This window comes from Cervus elaphus, chromosome 11, assembly GCF_910594005.1.
Source record: "Cervus elaphus chromosome 11, mCerEla1.1, whole genome shotgun sequence".
In the NCBI taxonomy this organism is placed as follows: Eukaryota; Metazoa; Chordata; class Mammalia; order Artiodactyla; family Cervidae; genus Cervus; species Cervus elaphus.
The window spans coordinates 36516277-36535182 of record NC_057825.1 but is presented as its reverse complement, the minus strand read 5'-3'; the positions used below and the strand labels follow the sequence as shown (position 1 = coordinate 36535182).

At 39.8% G+C, this 18906-nt stretch overlaps 2 protein-coding genes across 4 annotated transcripts in view; one reads left to right on the top strand and one right to left on the bottom strand.

Moving 5' to 3' along the window:
* LCLAT1 (lysocardiolipin acyltransferase 1) overlaps positions 1-18906 on the bottom strand; it is a 188386-nt gene that overhangs the window by 58144 nt on the left and 111336 nt on the right. The window lies entirely within an intron of this gene.
* LOC122703318 (tumor suppressor candidate 2) lies at positions 3367-3914 on the top strand. The gene has a single exon (XM_043917510.1). It carries the CDS (start codon positions 3452-3454, stop codon positions 3782-3784), a length of 333 nt encoding a protein of 110 aa, XP_043773445.1. The 5' UTR covers positions 3367-3451; the 3' UTR covers positions 3785-3914.

The following is an 18906-nucleotide window of genomic DNA, read 5'->3' as shown; positions in this document are numbered from 1 at the left end:
CATCACTGGATCTCCAACCCCGACTGTACTCTCCCAATATCTTTACCAAATCAAATGCCAATTGTTGCTCAGGATCTAAGTCAAAGTCTGGTTCCCTAAACTCTCCCCTTGTTCTGCCAGTTCTTATCGACCCTTCTCTTCTGCCTGGTGTACTGTCTCCATGGTAACTGATCATACACTAACTTTCCGAATGTGAGCACAGGAAGATGCTCATCATAAATTTTTACTCTCATGCTGTCAGCAGCATGCCTTGATCATATAGGATTATGTCTTTTAAAGAAAACAGTTTGGGGTTCCACGTGGGAGACTTTGATAGAACTTTTGAGACTGTGGTACGAAAGTTTTAAAATCCTGTATTCATAGTTTATTTATGATTTACATCTTCCCCATTTCCTCGTAGATTTAAAATGGCCTTTAACAGAAGATAAAAACATGGCTCACAGTGCCAAAGTCGGGTATTAAAATATGTGTGTGCACAGGGCTTGAAGGAAAGGCATATTATTATCCAAGCTAAGAAAAACTGCTCTAATCAAACATAAACCTTAACAGTGACCTTCTCAGAAGTCAAGGCATAGTCTTCCTAGATTTTGCTCACTGCATTAAGCTTTTGGTGATTTACAATGGTGATGCGCTAGCTTATAGGAGAAAAGGAAGTGTCAGTCAGTGTCTTTTCTGGGCACAGTTATCACTGCTCTTGGGGAGCAGACCTGTCTGAATTTGGTTAACTAGCACTCCTCAAAGCTGAACAACAAATTATTCCTGTTTTTGCAGATTGCACTTAGACATCATTATTAGAAAAGATCTACCATTTGGCCCTGATATGCTTCTAGTCAGGAGAGGGACTTCACACTATTGGTGTGAGTACATGGAAATTATACTTTGAACATGCTTTTCTGGGTCAGAGGACTTAGTTGTTTTCATCCAGAACAGAATTTTAACAATGACAATAGGTTCATAACAGTAATCTAAATGAAGTTTCCAAATAATTAATGAATTAATTTTTGTTAAAGAAATTATTAATAATACCCTCTTATTTGTAAAAATATCTTTAATATGTTGATTCCAATATTAGTTTTCTTAATAATTCAAGCCATTGAGACACATGTGCTTTCCCCTCCTATATAACTCTATTATGAGAAAGCAGGTGAATTAGAAAGTTACGAACACACTTTTCACATCTTACATTTCGTGAACTACAGAGGGGCCAGCTTGGGATAACTGCACCAGGGCTTGTTTTGCTCAGTCCATCTATGACAAAGTGCATTTGGGTGCTCTTAGCAATCAGATGATAAGCAGGGGAATGGCTGTATAGTAAAATATACAATAGCACATATAAATGTAATAATTTTATTTTATATGAAATATTATGTGAAATAAAATGGAAAAACAATTCTTTCATTTAGAAAGCCATTCAGGTAATTTTCAACATTAATAAGCAAATAATTTATATACTTAGTTTCATGTGCTTGTGGGACTGATTTCTGGTTGGAATATATGTTTAAAAAGTGGAGGCACATGAACTTGGCTTACATGTGCACACACATAAGCACACATGCACACACACACCAGCAAAGGTCAGTATTCTTTTAAGAATACCTTTGCAATACTCAAAATGAGCATCAGTTCATTTAAAAACAAAAAAACAAAATAAGAAGAGGTCCTAGCATCTGCAAAATATAGAAAAAAAATATTTTATATTTAATTATTTTAAATAAGGAAGGAAAAAACCTATCAGGCAAATCTACAAAGCTAAAAGAGAAAGGTACCTTTAAAAGTACTGAAATGGACATGTGCTCAGAAAAAAGGACAGGCCCAAAAAAGAAAAATGATACATCCACGATGAAATTATACACTATATAAAACCAAAAGGCAGACATAATTTCCTGTTCAAAAGAATTTCTGTATGAAAAGGCCCACAGCAGTTAGATTCAGGCCAACATCTCGGTGTTGAGAAATAACTTTGATTTTCAGATGAACAGGAAGATAAAGTATATTGTTACATACACTGTGTATATGCACTGAAACTCTTGTTCTGCTTCATTATAAGGACATGAAGATTGAGTGTTTAGCTGCCAGGTGGTGAGATAACACCGTGAGGGCAGAGCTGCTAGCGTTCTCTGCTCTTGATTCATCTCTCGCCCTAACACGTTCAGAGTGAAAAACTGAAAGATTTTAATGTATGTAACAGTATTTTTTACAATCAGATACAGTCTACAGAAAATTATCACTCAAAGAAGTTCCACAAATTTTACTTACAAAGCTTCTTCCACAATTCTAAATTTTAAAATAAACATATTTTGTGTCAGCTCTCAGCATTTTTCAGTGTACTACTATTAAGATAATAATATAAACATTACACAGAGTACCAATACTTGTATATAATTTTCACTCATTTATGAAAATGATAATCTTCTAACCAATAGGAAAATATGTATTTTGAGAATTTTTAATAATGGTGTCATAAGACATGAACTCATCACCCAGGCCTACCTTTCACATTATGATAAATAACTACCTTGACATTTATCATAGCTGGCCAGTGTTAAGAGAAATAGTACATAACCCAAGAACCAGATTTCTCTCCTACTGAATTCAAGTGGTACAGAGAGGCAAAAGTCTGCAGTGACTGTCTTGTGAGGGCTATCTCAGAAGCTTGAAACTGGTTGAGTAGAAATACTAATAAACCAGGCAAACATTTAAGAACTACAATTCTGTACTGATTTTTACATGATCAAATGCCAAGAGCTGGTCATCTAAGTTACAAATAATATTCTTCTGTATGTCCCTTCTAATAGTATAAATAATATGGAAAAAATCAGCCTTACATGTATCCTGTAGTAGTTTAAAGCAAAACAAAACATGCAACTGTCTTAAGATGGCCTTTTTTAAAAAAAAATCAACTGTGCACTGGCCTTACATGTGGCCCTGTAGCACTGCCATAAATCTCACCTCTGCTAAAATGAAGGGGTCTACGTGGAGTGTCTGATCTCTAGACTGAACGTGGTAGAAAGCATTACTAATCACAAGTGCATTAACAAGCATGTGAGGTGCATTTGTCTATCTGTGAGATACTGAAAATAGTATCTACAAAAGTTTGTACAAATCTATACTGAGTACCAGTAATATTCATGACACTAGGACCTCAGATATAAAAACAACAAGACAGTATCTACCCTAAGTGAGCTCAGGGTCCAAGCTGCTGCTGCTGCTGCTGCGTCGCTTCAGTTGTGTCCGAAATCTGTGTGACCACATAGACGGTCCAAGAGAGAGATTAAAAAAAAAATCACTGATTAAAAAATATGGAAAAAAAGGAGACAGCGGAGCCTGCGGAAGGCGGCGGCAGCGGCGGCGGCGGCATCTGCAAGCCAAGGCCCAGGCAGGGCATGGTGGCGCCGACGGTCTTGTAAGAGCGAAGTTACCGCGGGGCCCGCCATGCGCCGGCGGCCCTGACATGGGCGCCAGCGGCTCCAAAGCTCGGGGCCTGTGGCCCTTCACCTCGGCGGCGGGGGGCGGTGGCCCAGAGGCGGCGGTCGCTGAGCAAGCTTTGGTGCGACCGCGAGGCCGAGTCGTGCCCCCCTTCGTATTCACGCGCCGCGGCTCCATGTTCTATGACGAGGATGGGGATCTGGCTCACGAATTCTATGAGGAGACAATCGTCACCAAGAACGGGCAGAAGCGGGCCAAGCTGAGGCGGGTGCATAAGAACCTGATTCCTCAGGGCACCGTGAAGCTGGATCCCCCCCGCATCCACGTGGATTTCCCTGTGATCCTCTATGAGGTGTGAGCCTGGGGGGTGGCAGGCATAAACACCCCCTGCCCCAGCAAGACACCCCCAGGCTCAAGGTGTGGCTTCCATTGAGGAACCTAGGCTGGGGCCACAACAGTGAATAAACTCCACTGGCCTGGAACCTTCAGCTGTGAGCAGGGCAGTCCTACAGTGCTGGTTGGGTATTGGTTTGTATGTGGACCAGAGGTGGCTGGAAGCTGGTGAGGGCTGATGGCGGAGTTACCAGTCCACCTTTCCCAGCAGTCCCTACAAGGAGCATGGCAGGGCACATGCTGGTCAGGAATGCCTGGTTCCTGTGCCCCTGCCTGGCCTGCATTCTTCCAAGCTTGCCTAGGGCCCAGCCCTGCTAGAGGCTGCAGCACTTTACAAGCAAGGTCTGCCTTTTTCCAGCCCCAGGGCAATGGGAGCTCTACAAAAGTGGGAACTTCCTTTCCCTCACTTCCTTTACCCTCTCGGTTGGAGCATTTCAGCCGTTTGCTACCTCGATTCCTCCTGTGTTGGATAGAGGCTGGGGGCAGAACAAGCCTGATTTTTCCTGCCCACCTGCCCATTTGTTCCCAGCCCCAGATGGATGAACAATTTGCTGGCTGTTAATAGGAATAGGGACTGGTGTGGGAGGTTTCTCCCTCTACCCAGGGCTGGCCCGATCCCTCCCCACTGCAACTAGTTGCCCCCCCCCACCCCAAGTTGAGAGGGCATAGGATGGGGATCAGGAAGGGCTCTGGATGCCTGTGCCCCATCCCACCTACTGTATCTAATCCCCCTTGCCCTTACACATCCGCCACCCTGTGGTGAGGCACAGCACCCTAGGGCTGGTGCCAGTAGCTCTGAGGAGCCCACCACCCCTTTTCCTACAGTATACCCCTCCCTTCAGGATCAATCAAAAGAAAAGTACTGGAGCCCCTGGATAGGGGCGGAAAGGAGAGAACAACCATAATAGGAATACTTAAAATGTGAAAGCTTGTAAATAGTTTAGTCCATGATGTTGTTGGGGGCAGAGTCTGATTTCTACATAGAAATGATTTTTTTTTTTTATTCCTTACTGTGCAAACTCTGTGCTTTAAGCGTGTGAGAAATGGCTTGGGGAGGGTAGTCCTCAACCTAGGAAGGCTGTTGTGTTATTTGTTCAATAAAGTTATTTGTAGACCCTGCAAAAAAAAAAAAAATATGGAAAAAAAGATTAAGACAAATGCACAGAGTATGATGAGAGTTAAGAGGAGAGAACCTGATCAGGAGATTGTCTGAAATGGAAAAGACATTTGAACTGCTTTGAAGGACCAAGAAGAGCTACCCAGATGACTGGGAACAGTGCAGGAAAAGAACTAGCATGAGAAAAGCATGTCCCACCTGTCTGAAATAAAGACAGGGCATGGAGTTACAGCAAGAAACACGACCAGAAAGGCCACACAGACAGGGACTGGGCTTTGGGCAATGGTCTGCTCTCTGTGCAAGGCACCATTCTGTTAAACATTGCCAGCAATATCACATAAATTGCAATTGTTTTCTGCAGGTCACACTGGCCACCCTCAGTTCACAGGTACAGTCACCTTCAGCTCCTGCGTAAAATCTCAGTAGAGAAGCCTACTTCCAGCTCCACCTACAACTAAAGCCCTTGGACTAGAACTTAACTTATGATACAAAATATGCCTTATGAAGAGTCACCAGAATCTGTACAAATCAATTCTCATCCAAAGCTCATGAGTTAAATACCAATTGTGGAGAATGGTTTAAAGGACATGCAGCCTCCCTATACCTTTAGTTAAAACAATGTCTTGACCTCTTACGAGGCTGCTTTTACTGAACTGCTCTTTCTCATTCTGCCATTAGCCAATGTGGGCAAGCACTCTGAGGCTATGTGGAACACTGAACATAAAGATGCTGTGAGGCTGCTGGTCACCACAGTGCACAATGTCCTCGGTGAGGAACCAAAGAGCTTTAGTTTCGTAAATGGGCATGCTTTTTCCGAGCATGTGGTTTGCTTTATTTTTTCAAAAAAAAAAAAAAAAAAGATAAATCCTGAGGATACCCTTGGGCATAAGTAGACTGGACCATTAGCCCCATGGCCAAGCCTCATGGGAACTCAGGAACAGTTGCTCACTCAGGCCTCAGAGGGAGAGGAGGGAACAGGGTTGGTGAACAAGGAGATCATCGGGGTCCAGTGTAGTTAGTTCTAGTGGCTGGGTCACCTGGACATCCCCCAAACAGCTGGAGTTGACAGTCCCAACTGAGGTCCTCTGCAATTGGAGGGGCTCAGCTCTTTGACATTTATCCTCCAAACAATCATCTTCCTCTTCAATGTTAATATCCTTTAGCTTCTTTTACTCAAGGGTCCTTTTAGTTCCTGTTCTCATCATCTTCTCTTCTTCCTCCTCCTCACTACCACTGCGTCCTCCTTTTTCTTCTTTTTTAAAAAAATGATGATTTATTTGTTTGTTTATTGGCTACACTAGGTCTTTGTTGCTGGGTGCAGGCTTTCTCTAGATGTGACGACGAGCAGGAGCTACTCTTTACTGCGATGCACAGGTTTGTCATTGTGGTGGCTTTCTCTTTTTGCAGAGCATGGGCTCTGGGGCACACAGGCTTCAGTAGTTGTGGCTTGTGGGTTCCAAGCGCAGTCCTGGTAGTTGTGGCACATGGGCTTAGCTGCTTCACAAGATGTGGGATCATCCTGGACCAGGGACCGAACTCATGTCCCATGAACAGGCAGACAGAATCCAATTTCCCACCAGAGAAGTTCCTTTTCCTTCTTAAATGGCTTCTGCCTTCTAATACCTTCTGGTTCCTCTACAGCTTTTAATTATGTCTTCTATCAACTCATGACCTCTGCTGTTTCTTGGCCTTTGCTACCCTACCGTCCTCTCTCTACATGTCTTTCTGCTTCGGAGGCATATGATTTACTGTAATCTTATGGCCCCTTGTCAATGATAACATTTGGTTCCTTTATTTATAGAAGGTGCCAGAAAGCACAGGGCCAACTGATAGACCCATATTTTATAGGAATATAGAGCTTATAATATATCTTACATATATAATAACCTTCTAAGAAATACTTTGTCTATTAAATTCATACCTTTATTGTCCCTTTACCTTAAATTTTTTTCTTATGTTGTGCTGCTGCTGTTATCATAATACACATATTTATGTTTGCCACTTTAAATCAGTATTGAACCATAGCAGGGTATAAACTACCTCAACCAAATAGCAATCGGTTCAAAAAATCTGAAGAGCATCTTTAATATGCCAGGCCTGTCCTGAAGTCTAGGATAAAAGCTGTCAATGGACCTGACCTGATCCTTATGGTCAGGAAACTGAGAATTAATGGACAAAATGGATAATTAAATAAGTGACAATATCACAGGAAAAAAATGTTTATATAGGGCAAATATAGTAGGAAAAGCATTCACATAGAGAACAAAGAAGTCTCAGAATAGCTGGAAAGGCTTCCCAAATGAACATGATGTCATCTAGGCTGCACCCTTCAGGCTGAGGAGGAGAGGTTCTGCTCTAGGGGAAGGCTGAGAGTGTTGTGTGCCCTGGGTGAGGAGAGGAGATCAGCATGGCTAGGACAGTGGGACAATCAGAGATGGCAGTTGGCCAAAAAGGTAAGCAAGGACCAGGTCACACGGGGCCTGGCAAATCAGTCAAAGGAGAAGATTTAACCTTGGAACGTGAAACCTGAAACCATTCGCCAGGAGCTGACAGAATCCAATTTGCACTGTAACATTTATTGAGTCCTTGCTATTTTTCAGGCACTGTGCTAAGTGCTCTTGGCTACTTCAGGTGGCGCTGTTGTAAGGAATCCACTTACCAATGCAAGAGACGTGGGTTGGATCTTTGGGTTGGGAGAATCCCCTAGAGGAGGAGGCAGCAACCCAGGCCCAGTATTATTGCCTGGAGAATCCCATGGACAGAGAAGCCTGGTGGGCTACAGTCCATGGGGTTGCAGAGTCAAACACAACTGAGCAACTAAGTACACACACACAAACACGTGCACGGGCTAAGTGCTTTACATGCCTGACTTTACTGAATCCTCAAGAATCATATAAAATCACAGGAAGTAAGCACTGTTATTACACCTATTTTACAGAAGATGAAAATGAAGCTTAATGAGAGAAATGGATCTGACCAGCTACATACTTCCTAGTCCCAAGGAAACCAGGATTCGAAACCAGGTCTTTTGACTCTAGGCCCCAAGTGCCTAATGCAGTGTGCTGTCACATTCACCTAGAAGTGGCCTGATTGACAATGATGATGATGATTCCACGGTGTGAGGACTAGAGAAGGAAATGCAGTTTAGGGCGAATGATAAACTCAATTATAAGCATACTGAAATGCCTGCACAAATTCCATGTGGCAAAGGTCACATATATGGCTCTGAACTGGGTGGTTCTGAACTAAAGATTTAGAATTAGGAGTCACGAGCACATGGATGATTATCTGAGCCACCACCCTGAATGACATGTCCCAGGGAGAATGCGTGGCATAGAACAAAGGAGTCTGGGAGACCCTTATGAGGAACACAGAAAGGAATGAAGAATCTGCAAAAAAAAGTCTTGAGAAGAGGCCAGAGAAGTAGGAGAAAAAATGAAAAGCCAAAGGGAGAGCATATATCAAGAAGAATTAACAGTGCCAAATGTTGCTAAGAGGAAAGTAAGATAAAAGCATGAAGGTATTCATTAGATTTAGAAATAAAATCTTTGCCCTTAATGGTTTAGGTGACATGGCTGTTGCTGTCCTTTTAGGAAGGTAAGAGGTAAAATGTATTAAAGTGGCTATTAAGGGAAGTGCTAAGTCCTATTAGAGAGGAAAAGGATATTCAGTCCAGATGTCTGCCAGGCAGGGGAAATGAGAATGGACCCTTAGATGAAGATCATTAAGGGAAGAATAGCATTTGGAGGTTAAAGATAAGAGCAAAACCAGGCAGGTTTTAGCCTGGACAGATATAACCAGAGGCAAAAGTCACAAAGCATAAGGCACAGTCAGGAATAGTCCATTAATTCAAATAGGTTGGCTCACACTGCATAAAGTTTAAAAAATAGATTAGAACCACATTATAAAAAGTCCTGACTAAGGAATATGGAAGTAATGCAAATATTTAAATGTTTTTTCTCCCTGGAAAATTCCTCATTATTCTTTCTCGGCTCACATGCCACCTCTTCCATGTCAAAAAGGACTAACTTTTCTGTATGTGCTTAAGTTACTTTTTATTCATATCTCTTGAATGATAATGCATTTTACTCAGCAATTCATGTAACATATGTGCCCAAGAAACATTTTCTGAACAAACGAAAACACACATAATTACATTAGAGTCATACATTATGAAGACCAACTGTTAAATGTGTGCAATATGGATTAGCAAAGACGACACCAGAGGCAGACCAGTGAGAAAGCCTGGAAGACTGAAAAGACCCCACTGAATGGGGCCACTGTTGGAAATGTAGGAAGTTTCTCTAAGAGATGCTTCCAAGGCAATATCATAGAATTTGGTGACTGAATGAAATGGAGAGGAGCATAAGACAAATATTTTTTTTTTTAACTTAAAAAAAAAATATACCCTGGACTCAGTAATTAGATTTGGAAATATATCCTAATGAAATAATCAGAGATGTACACACACTTTGGCATTATCTTATAAGAGTGGAAAACTGGAAACCGTTTTAACTGAATAATAGAGGCCTCATTAAATAAAGTGGTACCTCTATCTGATGAAGCCCCATGCATACATTAACACAGCATACTTATAAAAAATTATGTAAGAATGGTAAAAATGTGCACATTATAGCAAGTAAAAAAAGAAAAAACTTTACAAACAAAATAGAATTTACCCAGATTTTAAAAATAAATTGTGGAGAGACACAAGAAGACTGTAAGTCATAAGGCACTGGATGTTTCTGAGAAATGCCTGCCAAAACTACAGGTGCCATTTTCTTTTTTGTAATTAATTTTCCAACTACTTTTTTTTTTTACAATAAATAAAAAGATATATATCATTATATATGCAGCTTCCCAGGTGGCACTAGTGGTAAAGAACCCTTCCTGCCAATGCAGGAGACATAAGAGATGGCGGCTGGATCCCTAGCGGTTTGGAAAAATCCCCTGGAGAAGGAAATGGCAACCCACTCCAGTATTCTTGTCTGGGAGAATCCCATGGACAGAGAAGCCTGTGGACTATGGTCTGTAAGGTCACAAAGAGTTGGACATGACTAAAGCAATTCAGCACACACATATACATCCTATATATATATGTGTGTGTGTGTGTATGTGTGTACACACATATATATGAAAAGAGCTAATATTGAGAATATCAAGTCATCAAGCTATTTGAGAGTTGGTGGCAAAAAGAAAGAAAAAGATAGAACTACAATTTGAAAGGAAAGATAGTTTAAGCTTTAAGGATCAGAAAAATAAAGGAAGAGCTGGTAAATAAAGGAATCAGAAAAAAAAAAAAGAGGTGCTTACAAAAAGGAAATCCTTAATGTATTTTTCCATTTAAACAAAACTCATAGTATAGCCAAGGATATCAGAGAGCAACCTGGGTAACAGAGAAAAAACCTCTACACAATGATGATGATATTTTTGTAGCATCTAGAATAGAAAAACTGTTAACTTATTACACAGTAGGAAGAAACATAGGCTTTGGCATCAAAGAGACCTGAGTTCACTGTACTCCACTCAGCAGCCACTGAGACCTGGGCAAGCTGCTAACTGAGCCAGTCTCCTTTGGTGTACCACAAGGCAAACCACCAGGAAGCACAGCTTTGAAAACTAAGCGATCCGTAAGAAAGTAGCTAGTGAGGTAGCTGAGCCCAGGAGTGTACCACCAGACTCTGATTCAGCAGATCTGAGCCTAAACCCCAGTATGTATGTTTTAAAAAGCTCCCTGGGCAATTCTATTGCATGACAGCAACATGTGAACAGTTCAGTGCATGGAACCTGGCAAGTACTTGATAAATGTGACCTGGTTGTTTTTATGGACAGAATAGGGTTTCTACCATTTTTAATTAAGGCTGTCATGACTTTCTTCACTGAACACAATGGCAAGATCTGTCCGAAGTGAGCATCTCAGATGTTTTACTATGACAAAGAGAGAGAAAATGAAAATGAACAATATAAATGCCATTTATGATCTAAAGCAGTACCATGGCATTCAAAGATTTGAAATAAGCGACTCCAAAGTTCTTTAACATATGGTCATATATAATTTTGCTCAGGCAAGTGTGGATCATTTCTGCTTCATGATGTATTAAGACCAAGTTACTTAGTTGATCTGTGTGATTTCCCACTGATCAGTATCCAAATTTCCTTTAGGTTTTGTTGTATTTTATTCATCACCATAGATAAAAGCTTTGTTCTTTTAAAAATGGCCTCAAAAGAGAGTCTACAAAGATATCTGCAAATCTGGGGAAAGATGAAAATTTAGGTCTCAGGAAATATTCTAATAAATCTCAGAGATCTACTTCCACAATTACATTTTTTTTTAACACAAGGGAAGGCTCTTATTGTATTTTACAAACAGTTTCCAGCAATAAAAAAGTCACATAAACAGGTCAGAGTGCAATGAAACTTAATGCACAGAATATTCCAATAGTTTGTTTGCGTTTCTTCCTGGCCTCCTTGAACACGCTGTTTGGTAGAACGGTCATTGAAATGCAATCCTGGGGGAGGCTCACCAATTAAGTTATGTGCAGTGTTATGACTCCTGCTGGCCATTGTTCGTCCCCCATTTACACAGCCACTATGGGCAAGAACAGACTGGGTTATCAGTAGGTAGCAAAAAGCCTGAGACATAAAAATGGTCTAAAAATGCCACTGAAGACTGAGCTCTCTATGATCAATATACTGTTATTACTTCCTAGAAAACCACCAGCTTTCTCAGGACAAATAACTACCACAGACCAAAATGAGGGAGCCTAACACAGGACTATCAGATCCTATAAGTGTAATCTGGGTGTTCAGTTAATACTTCTCTCTCCCTGAATATAAACTGAGGAAGTTTGGTCAGGTGTGCTGATCCAAAATGCCTAGTGGGAATTTACTTAATCTTTACGTGTTAAGTGTATATCCTCTAGATTAGTGGCAAGACAGTATTCTTCATATTCAGAATTTAGGCATATGAACTAAATACAAGCTAAAATATGGATTGTTTTACTTTGACTTAAAAAAACATTTTATTTCAAATCTGAAACTTAAATATATCCATATGTTGTAGCATCTTAACACGTGAGCTGTTTGCTGAGTGACTTGATCTAGAAATGGAAAAAAATAAAAACATGACTCTTCGGGAGCAGGAATTTAATTTTTCAACAATAATGGCTCCAAACAACCTTCTTAAGTACCATCTGTTAGTTTACAGCACACGTCTTCAGTTCAATCAGATTGGTTTTTCCCTAGCTGACCACTCAGCTCCACCTGGCCCAAACTCAGTGCCCGTTCTTATACTCTCCTGTTCCTCTCCTCAGCCATCCTTAATTTTTTTCTGCCTATCTTAATTACATAAGGTCTCTAAGTTCCAAGGGAAATGAAGCTTCTTAAAGAAGCCTTACCTGAGTATTTCAACATGAGCTCTTTTCACTGAATATATCTGTAACTGTGTCAGTCAGTCAGTTCAGTCACTCAGTCGTGTCCGACTCTTTGTGACCCCATGGATTGCAGCACACTAGGCTTCCCTGTCCATCACTAACTCCTGGAGCTTACTCAAACTCATGTCCATCGAGTGATGCCATCCAAACATCTCATCCTCTGTTGTCCCCTTATCCTCCTGCCTTCAGTCTTTCCCAGCATCAGGGACTTTTCCATTGAGTCAGTTCTTCACATTTGGTGGCCAAAGAATTGGAGCTTCAGCTTCAGCATCAGTCCTTCCAATGAATATTCAGGACCGATTTCTTTTAGGATTGACTGGTTTGATCTCCTTGCAGTCCAAGGGACTTTCAAGAGTCTTCTGCAATGTCACAGCTCAAAAGCATCAATTCTTTGGTGCTCAGCTTTCTTTATAGTCCAACTCTCACATCCATACATGATTACAGGAAAACCATAGCTTTGACTAGATGGATCTTTGTTGGCAAAGTAATGTCTCTGCATTTAAAAACGCTGTCTAGGTTGGTCACAGCTTTTCTTCCAAGGAACAAGTGTCTTTTAATTTCATGGCTGCAGTCACCATCTGAAATGATTTTGGAGCCCAAGAAAATAAAGTCTGTCACTGTTTCCATTATTTCCCCATCTATTTGCCATGAAGTGATTGTGTAATTCAGCATAATAATTTATACTATATACACCACACAACCCAGCACATAATTAAGCAGTCATATTATTTTTTTTATATTTCCATAAACACTATTCTTATCTATCCAGGAAGACTATAAACTTCTTGAAGGCAGGGTTTTGTTCAACGGAGTGTTTGACTTCTCACTCCCAACTACTTTAACTTGATTTTAAGTTGCCTCAAATGTGCACACTTGTGCCATCTAATGATGAAGGCAATACTGCATGGTTACAACTTAGTGATGGCTTCCAAACATGTAACAAAACCAATGGTTGGAGGAAATCCTTACTTGATTAAAATCAAAGAAGAATAAAGCTACTATTGTTAAAAATAATATAGCAGCAGTGATGGTATGAGTATAACTAAATTTTGGTGCATTAAGTTAAAATTTTTAAGTTGTGTGATAAATTTATTAACACTGTGTAACTAAAAATCAAAACCAAAAACTTTCTCATGGAAAAGCTCTTTTCTAAGTGAGCAACTTCTTTTGGATCTGGGTTAATCTAGTACCAAAAAGAGTTACATAATCACTTACTGAATTGTCCTGTGATTAGAGGTACATAAAAAATAAACTTCCCATGATAGAGACCGATCAGTGTAACAACACATAGCGCTGGGAAGATGGCAGTACACTGTGCTTATCTATTCAGACAAAAGAAAACATTCAACCCACCTAATACTGATTTAGTCTTTATTACGTGAAAGACAATACATATCCTTAAGACAGTTATAATCTAGTAAAAATATAAAATCAAGTACAAAAATGATGGAGATCAAGGTACTCAGGAAAAACTTTTCACCATTATTATTACAAGAACACATCTGCATCATGTTATATAATGGGTGCTGTATTTCAAGTTAAGTGTGTGTTTCTAAATGTTCTTAGTCTTGGTGAAGTATATTGTAAACAGAGGCTCAGAAACTACTTTCTTTGTTATGCATTTTCTCTTTTTCAGTATTTCCTGCTAAGACTTCTTAATCATAACTTCTTGATGTCTTAAACTTCTCACCTGCCTTGTGCTAGCTACTAGGTGTCAGAAATGGTGAATTCAGTTACATGTGTGAGTTAGTATATGTGCTGCCGAAGCGAGCACACATGTGTGAGTTAGCAGTAAAGATGTTACCTCATGATAATTGTTTTTTTAATTTAATTTTTATTTCATATTAGAGTATAGTTGATTTACAATGTTGTGTTAACTTTAGGTGTGCAGCAAAATAGTTATACATATATCCGTTCTTCTCCCATATAGGTTGTTACAGATTACTCAGTAGGGTCCCCGATCCTATACATTAGGTCCTTGCTGATTACCTATTTTATATACAGTACTATGTAGATGTTACTGCCAAACTCATAATTTATCCCTCCTCCCACATTTGCCCTTTGGTAATCGTAAGTTTGTTTTCAGTCTGGGTTTTATTTCTACTTTGTAAATAAGTCAATTTGTATCAATTAAGTCTATCTGATCTAATTTGTCACTTAAGGCCAATGTTTCCTGATTGATTTTGTTTCTAGATGATTCTGTCCATTGATCTAAGTGTGGTGTTGAAGTCCCCACTATTACTGTGTCAGTTTCTCCTTTTATGGCTGTTAGTATTTGCCTTATAGATTGAGGTGCTCTTATGTTGGGTGCATGTATATTAACAGTTGTTTTATCTTCTCGATCACTTGATCATTATGTAGTATCCTACTTTGTCTCTTGTAGTAGTCTTTTCTTACGGTCTGCTTTTTCTAACATGAGTACTACTCCTCCAGCTTTCTTTTGAATGCCATTTCCATGGAATACCTTTTCCATTCCTTTATTTCAGTCTGTCTGTGTCCTAGATTGAAGTGGGTCTCTTGTGGACAGCATATATACAGGTCTGATTTTTGTGTCAATTCACCCAGTCTGTGTCTCTTGGTTGAAGCACTTAATCCATTTACATTTAAAGTAATTATCAATATTTGTGTTCTTATTGCCATCCTGTTAATTGTCTGGGGTGTGTTTTTTGCTTTTTTTTTTTTGGTTGTTTTTCTTCCCTTCCTGTTTTGTTTTCCTCTCATGTGATTTGACGGCTATCTTTAGTGTTTTGTTTGTGTTACTTATTGTGTGTGTCTACTGTAGAATTTTGGTTTGCTGTTTCCTTGAGGATTTGATATAGCAGTCTATATGTATGTGTGTGTATGTGTGTATATCCATACACATATCCATGGATATACACACATACACAAATTAAGTTGCTGGACTCTTAATTTCAAACGCATTTCCAACATCTTTCATTTGTAATTTCCTCTTGTCAGAGTTTCTCATTTTGATACTACATTTGTGAGTGGATGATTTCCTAGCTTTACTGTATGTTTGCCTTTACTGGTGAGTTTTCTCATTCGTAATTTTGTTTGTAGTTGTGGCCTTTTCTTTTCCATCTAGAGAAGTTTCTTTAGCATTTGCTGCAAAGCTGTTTTGGTGGTGCTGAATTCTCTCAGATTTTGCCTGTCTGTGAAGCTTTTGATCTTTCCATGGAACCTGAACAAGAGTCTTCCTGGTTATAGTATTCTTGGTTGTAGCTTTTGCCCTTTCATCACTTTAATGTATCATGCCACTCCTTTCTGGCCTTCAGAGTTTCTGGTGAACAATCAGCTGATAACCTTATGGGAGATCCCTTTATGCTACTTGTTGCTTTTGCCTTGTTGCTTTTTAATATTTCCTCTTTGTCTTTAATTTTGGTCAATTTGATTATTATTTGTCTTGTGTGTTCATCTTAGGTTTCTCCTGTATGGGACTCTCTGTACTTCTGGACTTAGGTGACTATTTCCTTTCCCAGGCTGGGGAAGTTTTCAGTTATTATCTCTTCAAATATTTTCTCAGGCCCTTTCTCTCTTCTTCTGGGACCCCTGGGATGCAAGGTGTGTTTAATGTTGTCCCAGAGGTAACTGATACTGTCCTCATTTCTTTTCATTCTTTTATTCTTTATTCTGTACTGCAGCAGAGGTTTCCACCAATCTGTTTTCCAGCTAACTTATTCTTCTGCCTCGTTTATTCTGATATTGATTCCATCCAGTGTATTTTTTCAGTTAATGTATTGTTCATCTGTTTGTTCTTTAAAGCTTCTAGCTCTTTATTAAACATTTTCATATCCTTTCGGTCTGTGCCTCCATTCTTTTTCTGAGATCTTAGATCATCTTTACTATCAAAACTATGAATTCTTTGTCAAATACATTACCTATCTCTAGTTTGCTTACTTATTCTTCTTCTTATTCCTTTCTCTGGAACATATTTTTCTGCCATCTCATTTTGTCTAACTTTCTATGTTCATGGTCTCTGTTTCTTAGGCTGTAGGATTATAATTCTTCTTGGTTCTGGTTTCTGTCCTCCAGTAAGTAAGGCTGGTCCAAGGAGGCTTGTGCATGCTTCCTGGTGGGTAGAGCTGGGTTCCATCCCCCTGGAGGGCAGGGCTGTGTCAAAGGGTGTGTTTATAGACGGCTGTTGGCTCAGGACAGCTTTAGGCGCCTGCCCCCTGATTGGTGGGGCTGTGTTCTCACCCTGTTGGTTGTTTGGCCTGAAGCGTTCTGTCACTGGAACCTGCAGGCTGTTGGGTGAGGCAAGATCTTGGTGCCAAAATGGCAACCTCCAGGAAAGCTCACACTGATGAGAATCCCCTGGGTGTCAACCATCAGTGTCCTTGTCCCCAGAGTGAGCCACAGCCTACCTCTGTCTCCCTCAGGAGGCCCTCCAAGACCCACAGGGAGGTCTGGCCCACATTCTTATGGAGTCATCGCTTTGCCCTTGGTCCCTGTGCACATGAAACCGTGTCTGTGCCCTCCAAGAGTGGCATCTGTTTCCCCCAGTCCCATGGAGCTCCTCTACTCAAGATCCATTGGCCTCAGAGCCAAACTGCTCTGCGGGCTCCTCCTCCTGATACCAGACCTGCAGGCTTGGGAGTCTGACACAGGGCTCTCAGTTCTCACTCCTGTGAGGGAACCTCTGTGATAAAATTATTATCCAGTTTGTGGGTGGCCCATCAGAGGGATGGGATTTCATCATATCATGAAAGTGCTCCTCCTACCATCTTCTTGTGGCTTCTGTTTTGTCTTTGTGGGTAGAGTATCTTTTTTGGTAGGTTTGAGTCTTTTTTGTTGATGGTTATTCAGCAGTTGTGATTTTGGTATTTTAGTGAGAAGAGGTAGGTTTGAGTCCTTCTACTCTGCCATCTTGTCTTCAAAGATTTCTTCAGTAATTGGCTTTAATATGTGGTCTCTGGGCTTCCACTGGAATATTTATTTATGATGGTCATTTGTTTAACACAAGCTGCTTTTTCACTTAATTGACTACTAAAAGCAGATCTCAAAAAGATAAGAAAGTTGTGTTGGGCCCTTTTTGAGTATTAGACTGCTTTTCTAAAAGGACACTCTGACTAGATGGTGGTCTTAGAACCACTTTACCTCTGATTCTTGATGAAACCTATTCTCTCTCTGTTCACTTGACACCTCCTCACCCTCACCAGACTGTGCCTGCTCACCTTGTCATCTCAGGTAGCATCATAACCACTTCAACTTGTGACTACCATCCCTCCATTGAGCCTGTTTTTTCTTTTAAATACTTTCCTTGAAGAAACCAGCCAGCTCATTATTATTACAAAGGTGCTTTAACTGAAATCACACTATAAATATAAGAGGCACCATATTACAGTAGAAGGACCACAGCCTACTCAGTCAGATGAACTATATTCCAATAACTCTGAACTGATTCTTTGCCTCAAGTTCTGCTCTAGTTTTGCTCTACAAGTTAAATATTGGTTGTTGTGAGGGTTAACTGACTTTACGCATACAAAGCACTTAGCATAATGCCTGGTACTTAGTAAATGTTCAATAAATGTTAGCTGCTGTTCTAATTTGATTACTATTATAGCCATCACATTTCCTGTTTCTATTATTATCATAGTATATAGGACCCATTCTACTTTTCTAACTGAAGTAAAGAGACTCATCAACTTTTTTTAGCTGAAGCAAATGGAGTCATCTGTATTACCTTTCTATTTTTTGACTGCTACATTGAAGGGGGAAGATCAGTTGCCAATTTGGGCAGGAAAAATTATATACTGTGGTTGTTAACTAGTACTCTGAGTGATGACTAAGTAATACATGTTCCCCAAAGTTATAAATCAGTTTGCTAATAAAATATGTTCCAGATTTTAGAACAGATAGTTCTACAGATATATCCTTATCCACTGTAAAATAATTTCTCCATTATCCTGCCTACAATTAAAATGATCTCTATTAGCAAAAGATGTGTTCCAACAGCATGTTCCATGATGTCAGAAATACTTTAAAAGTAATCATTAAATACTATAAAATATCAGACAATTAGAAAATAAAAAACATATTATGGAATGAGAAGGGTGAGCCTAAACTGAATGCCACAGTAAGTGGTACCATGTTTTGAGGAAGAAAAACAAATAGCAGGATCACTGCTTTAGTGTCTTGGGCTCCCTGTCCTATTCCATAGGCATAAAGAACTGTGATCTCCATGAGTTTCTATGGGTAGATGGTCATAAACAATATGACCATCAAGCCCATGTTTCCATTTCATTTTAGTTATAACCACAGAATTCCAAAAGCAAGTCAAACTAACAGGGATAACATCTTTAGTTTACTATACCAATGTGATTTTGGACTTTTTATACATTTCTTTTAACTCATGAGTACTTAGTTGTAAAGATACTTCTTTTGGCAGGGTTCACTAAATGAGGTTATACATTACATCTTAAAGTACGTTAAACCCTAAAGGAACAACAGTGATGCCAATTAGGGTATTTCTGGATAGTTCCTTTTTTCATATATATCCATATGTCTATTATTTATTTGTATGTACATGTGTGTATG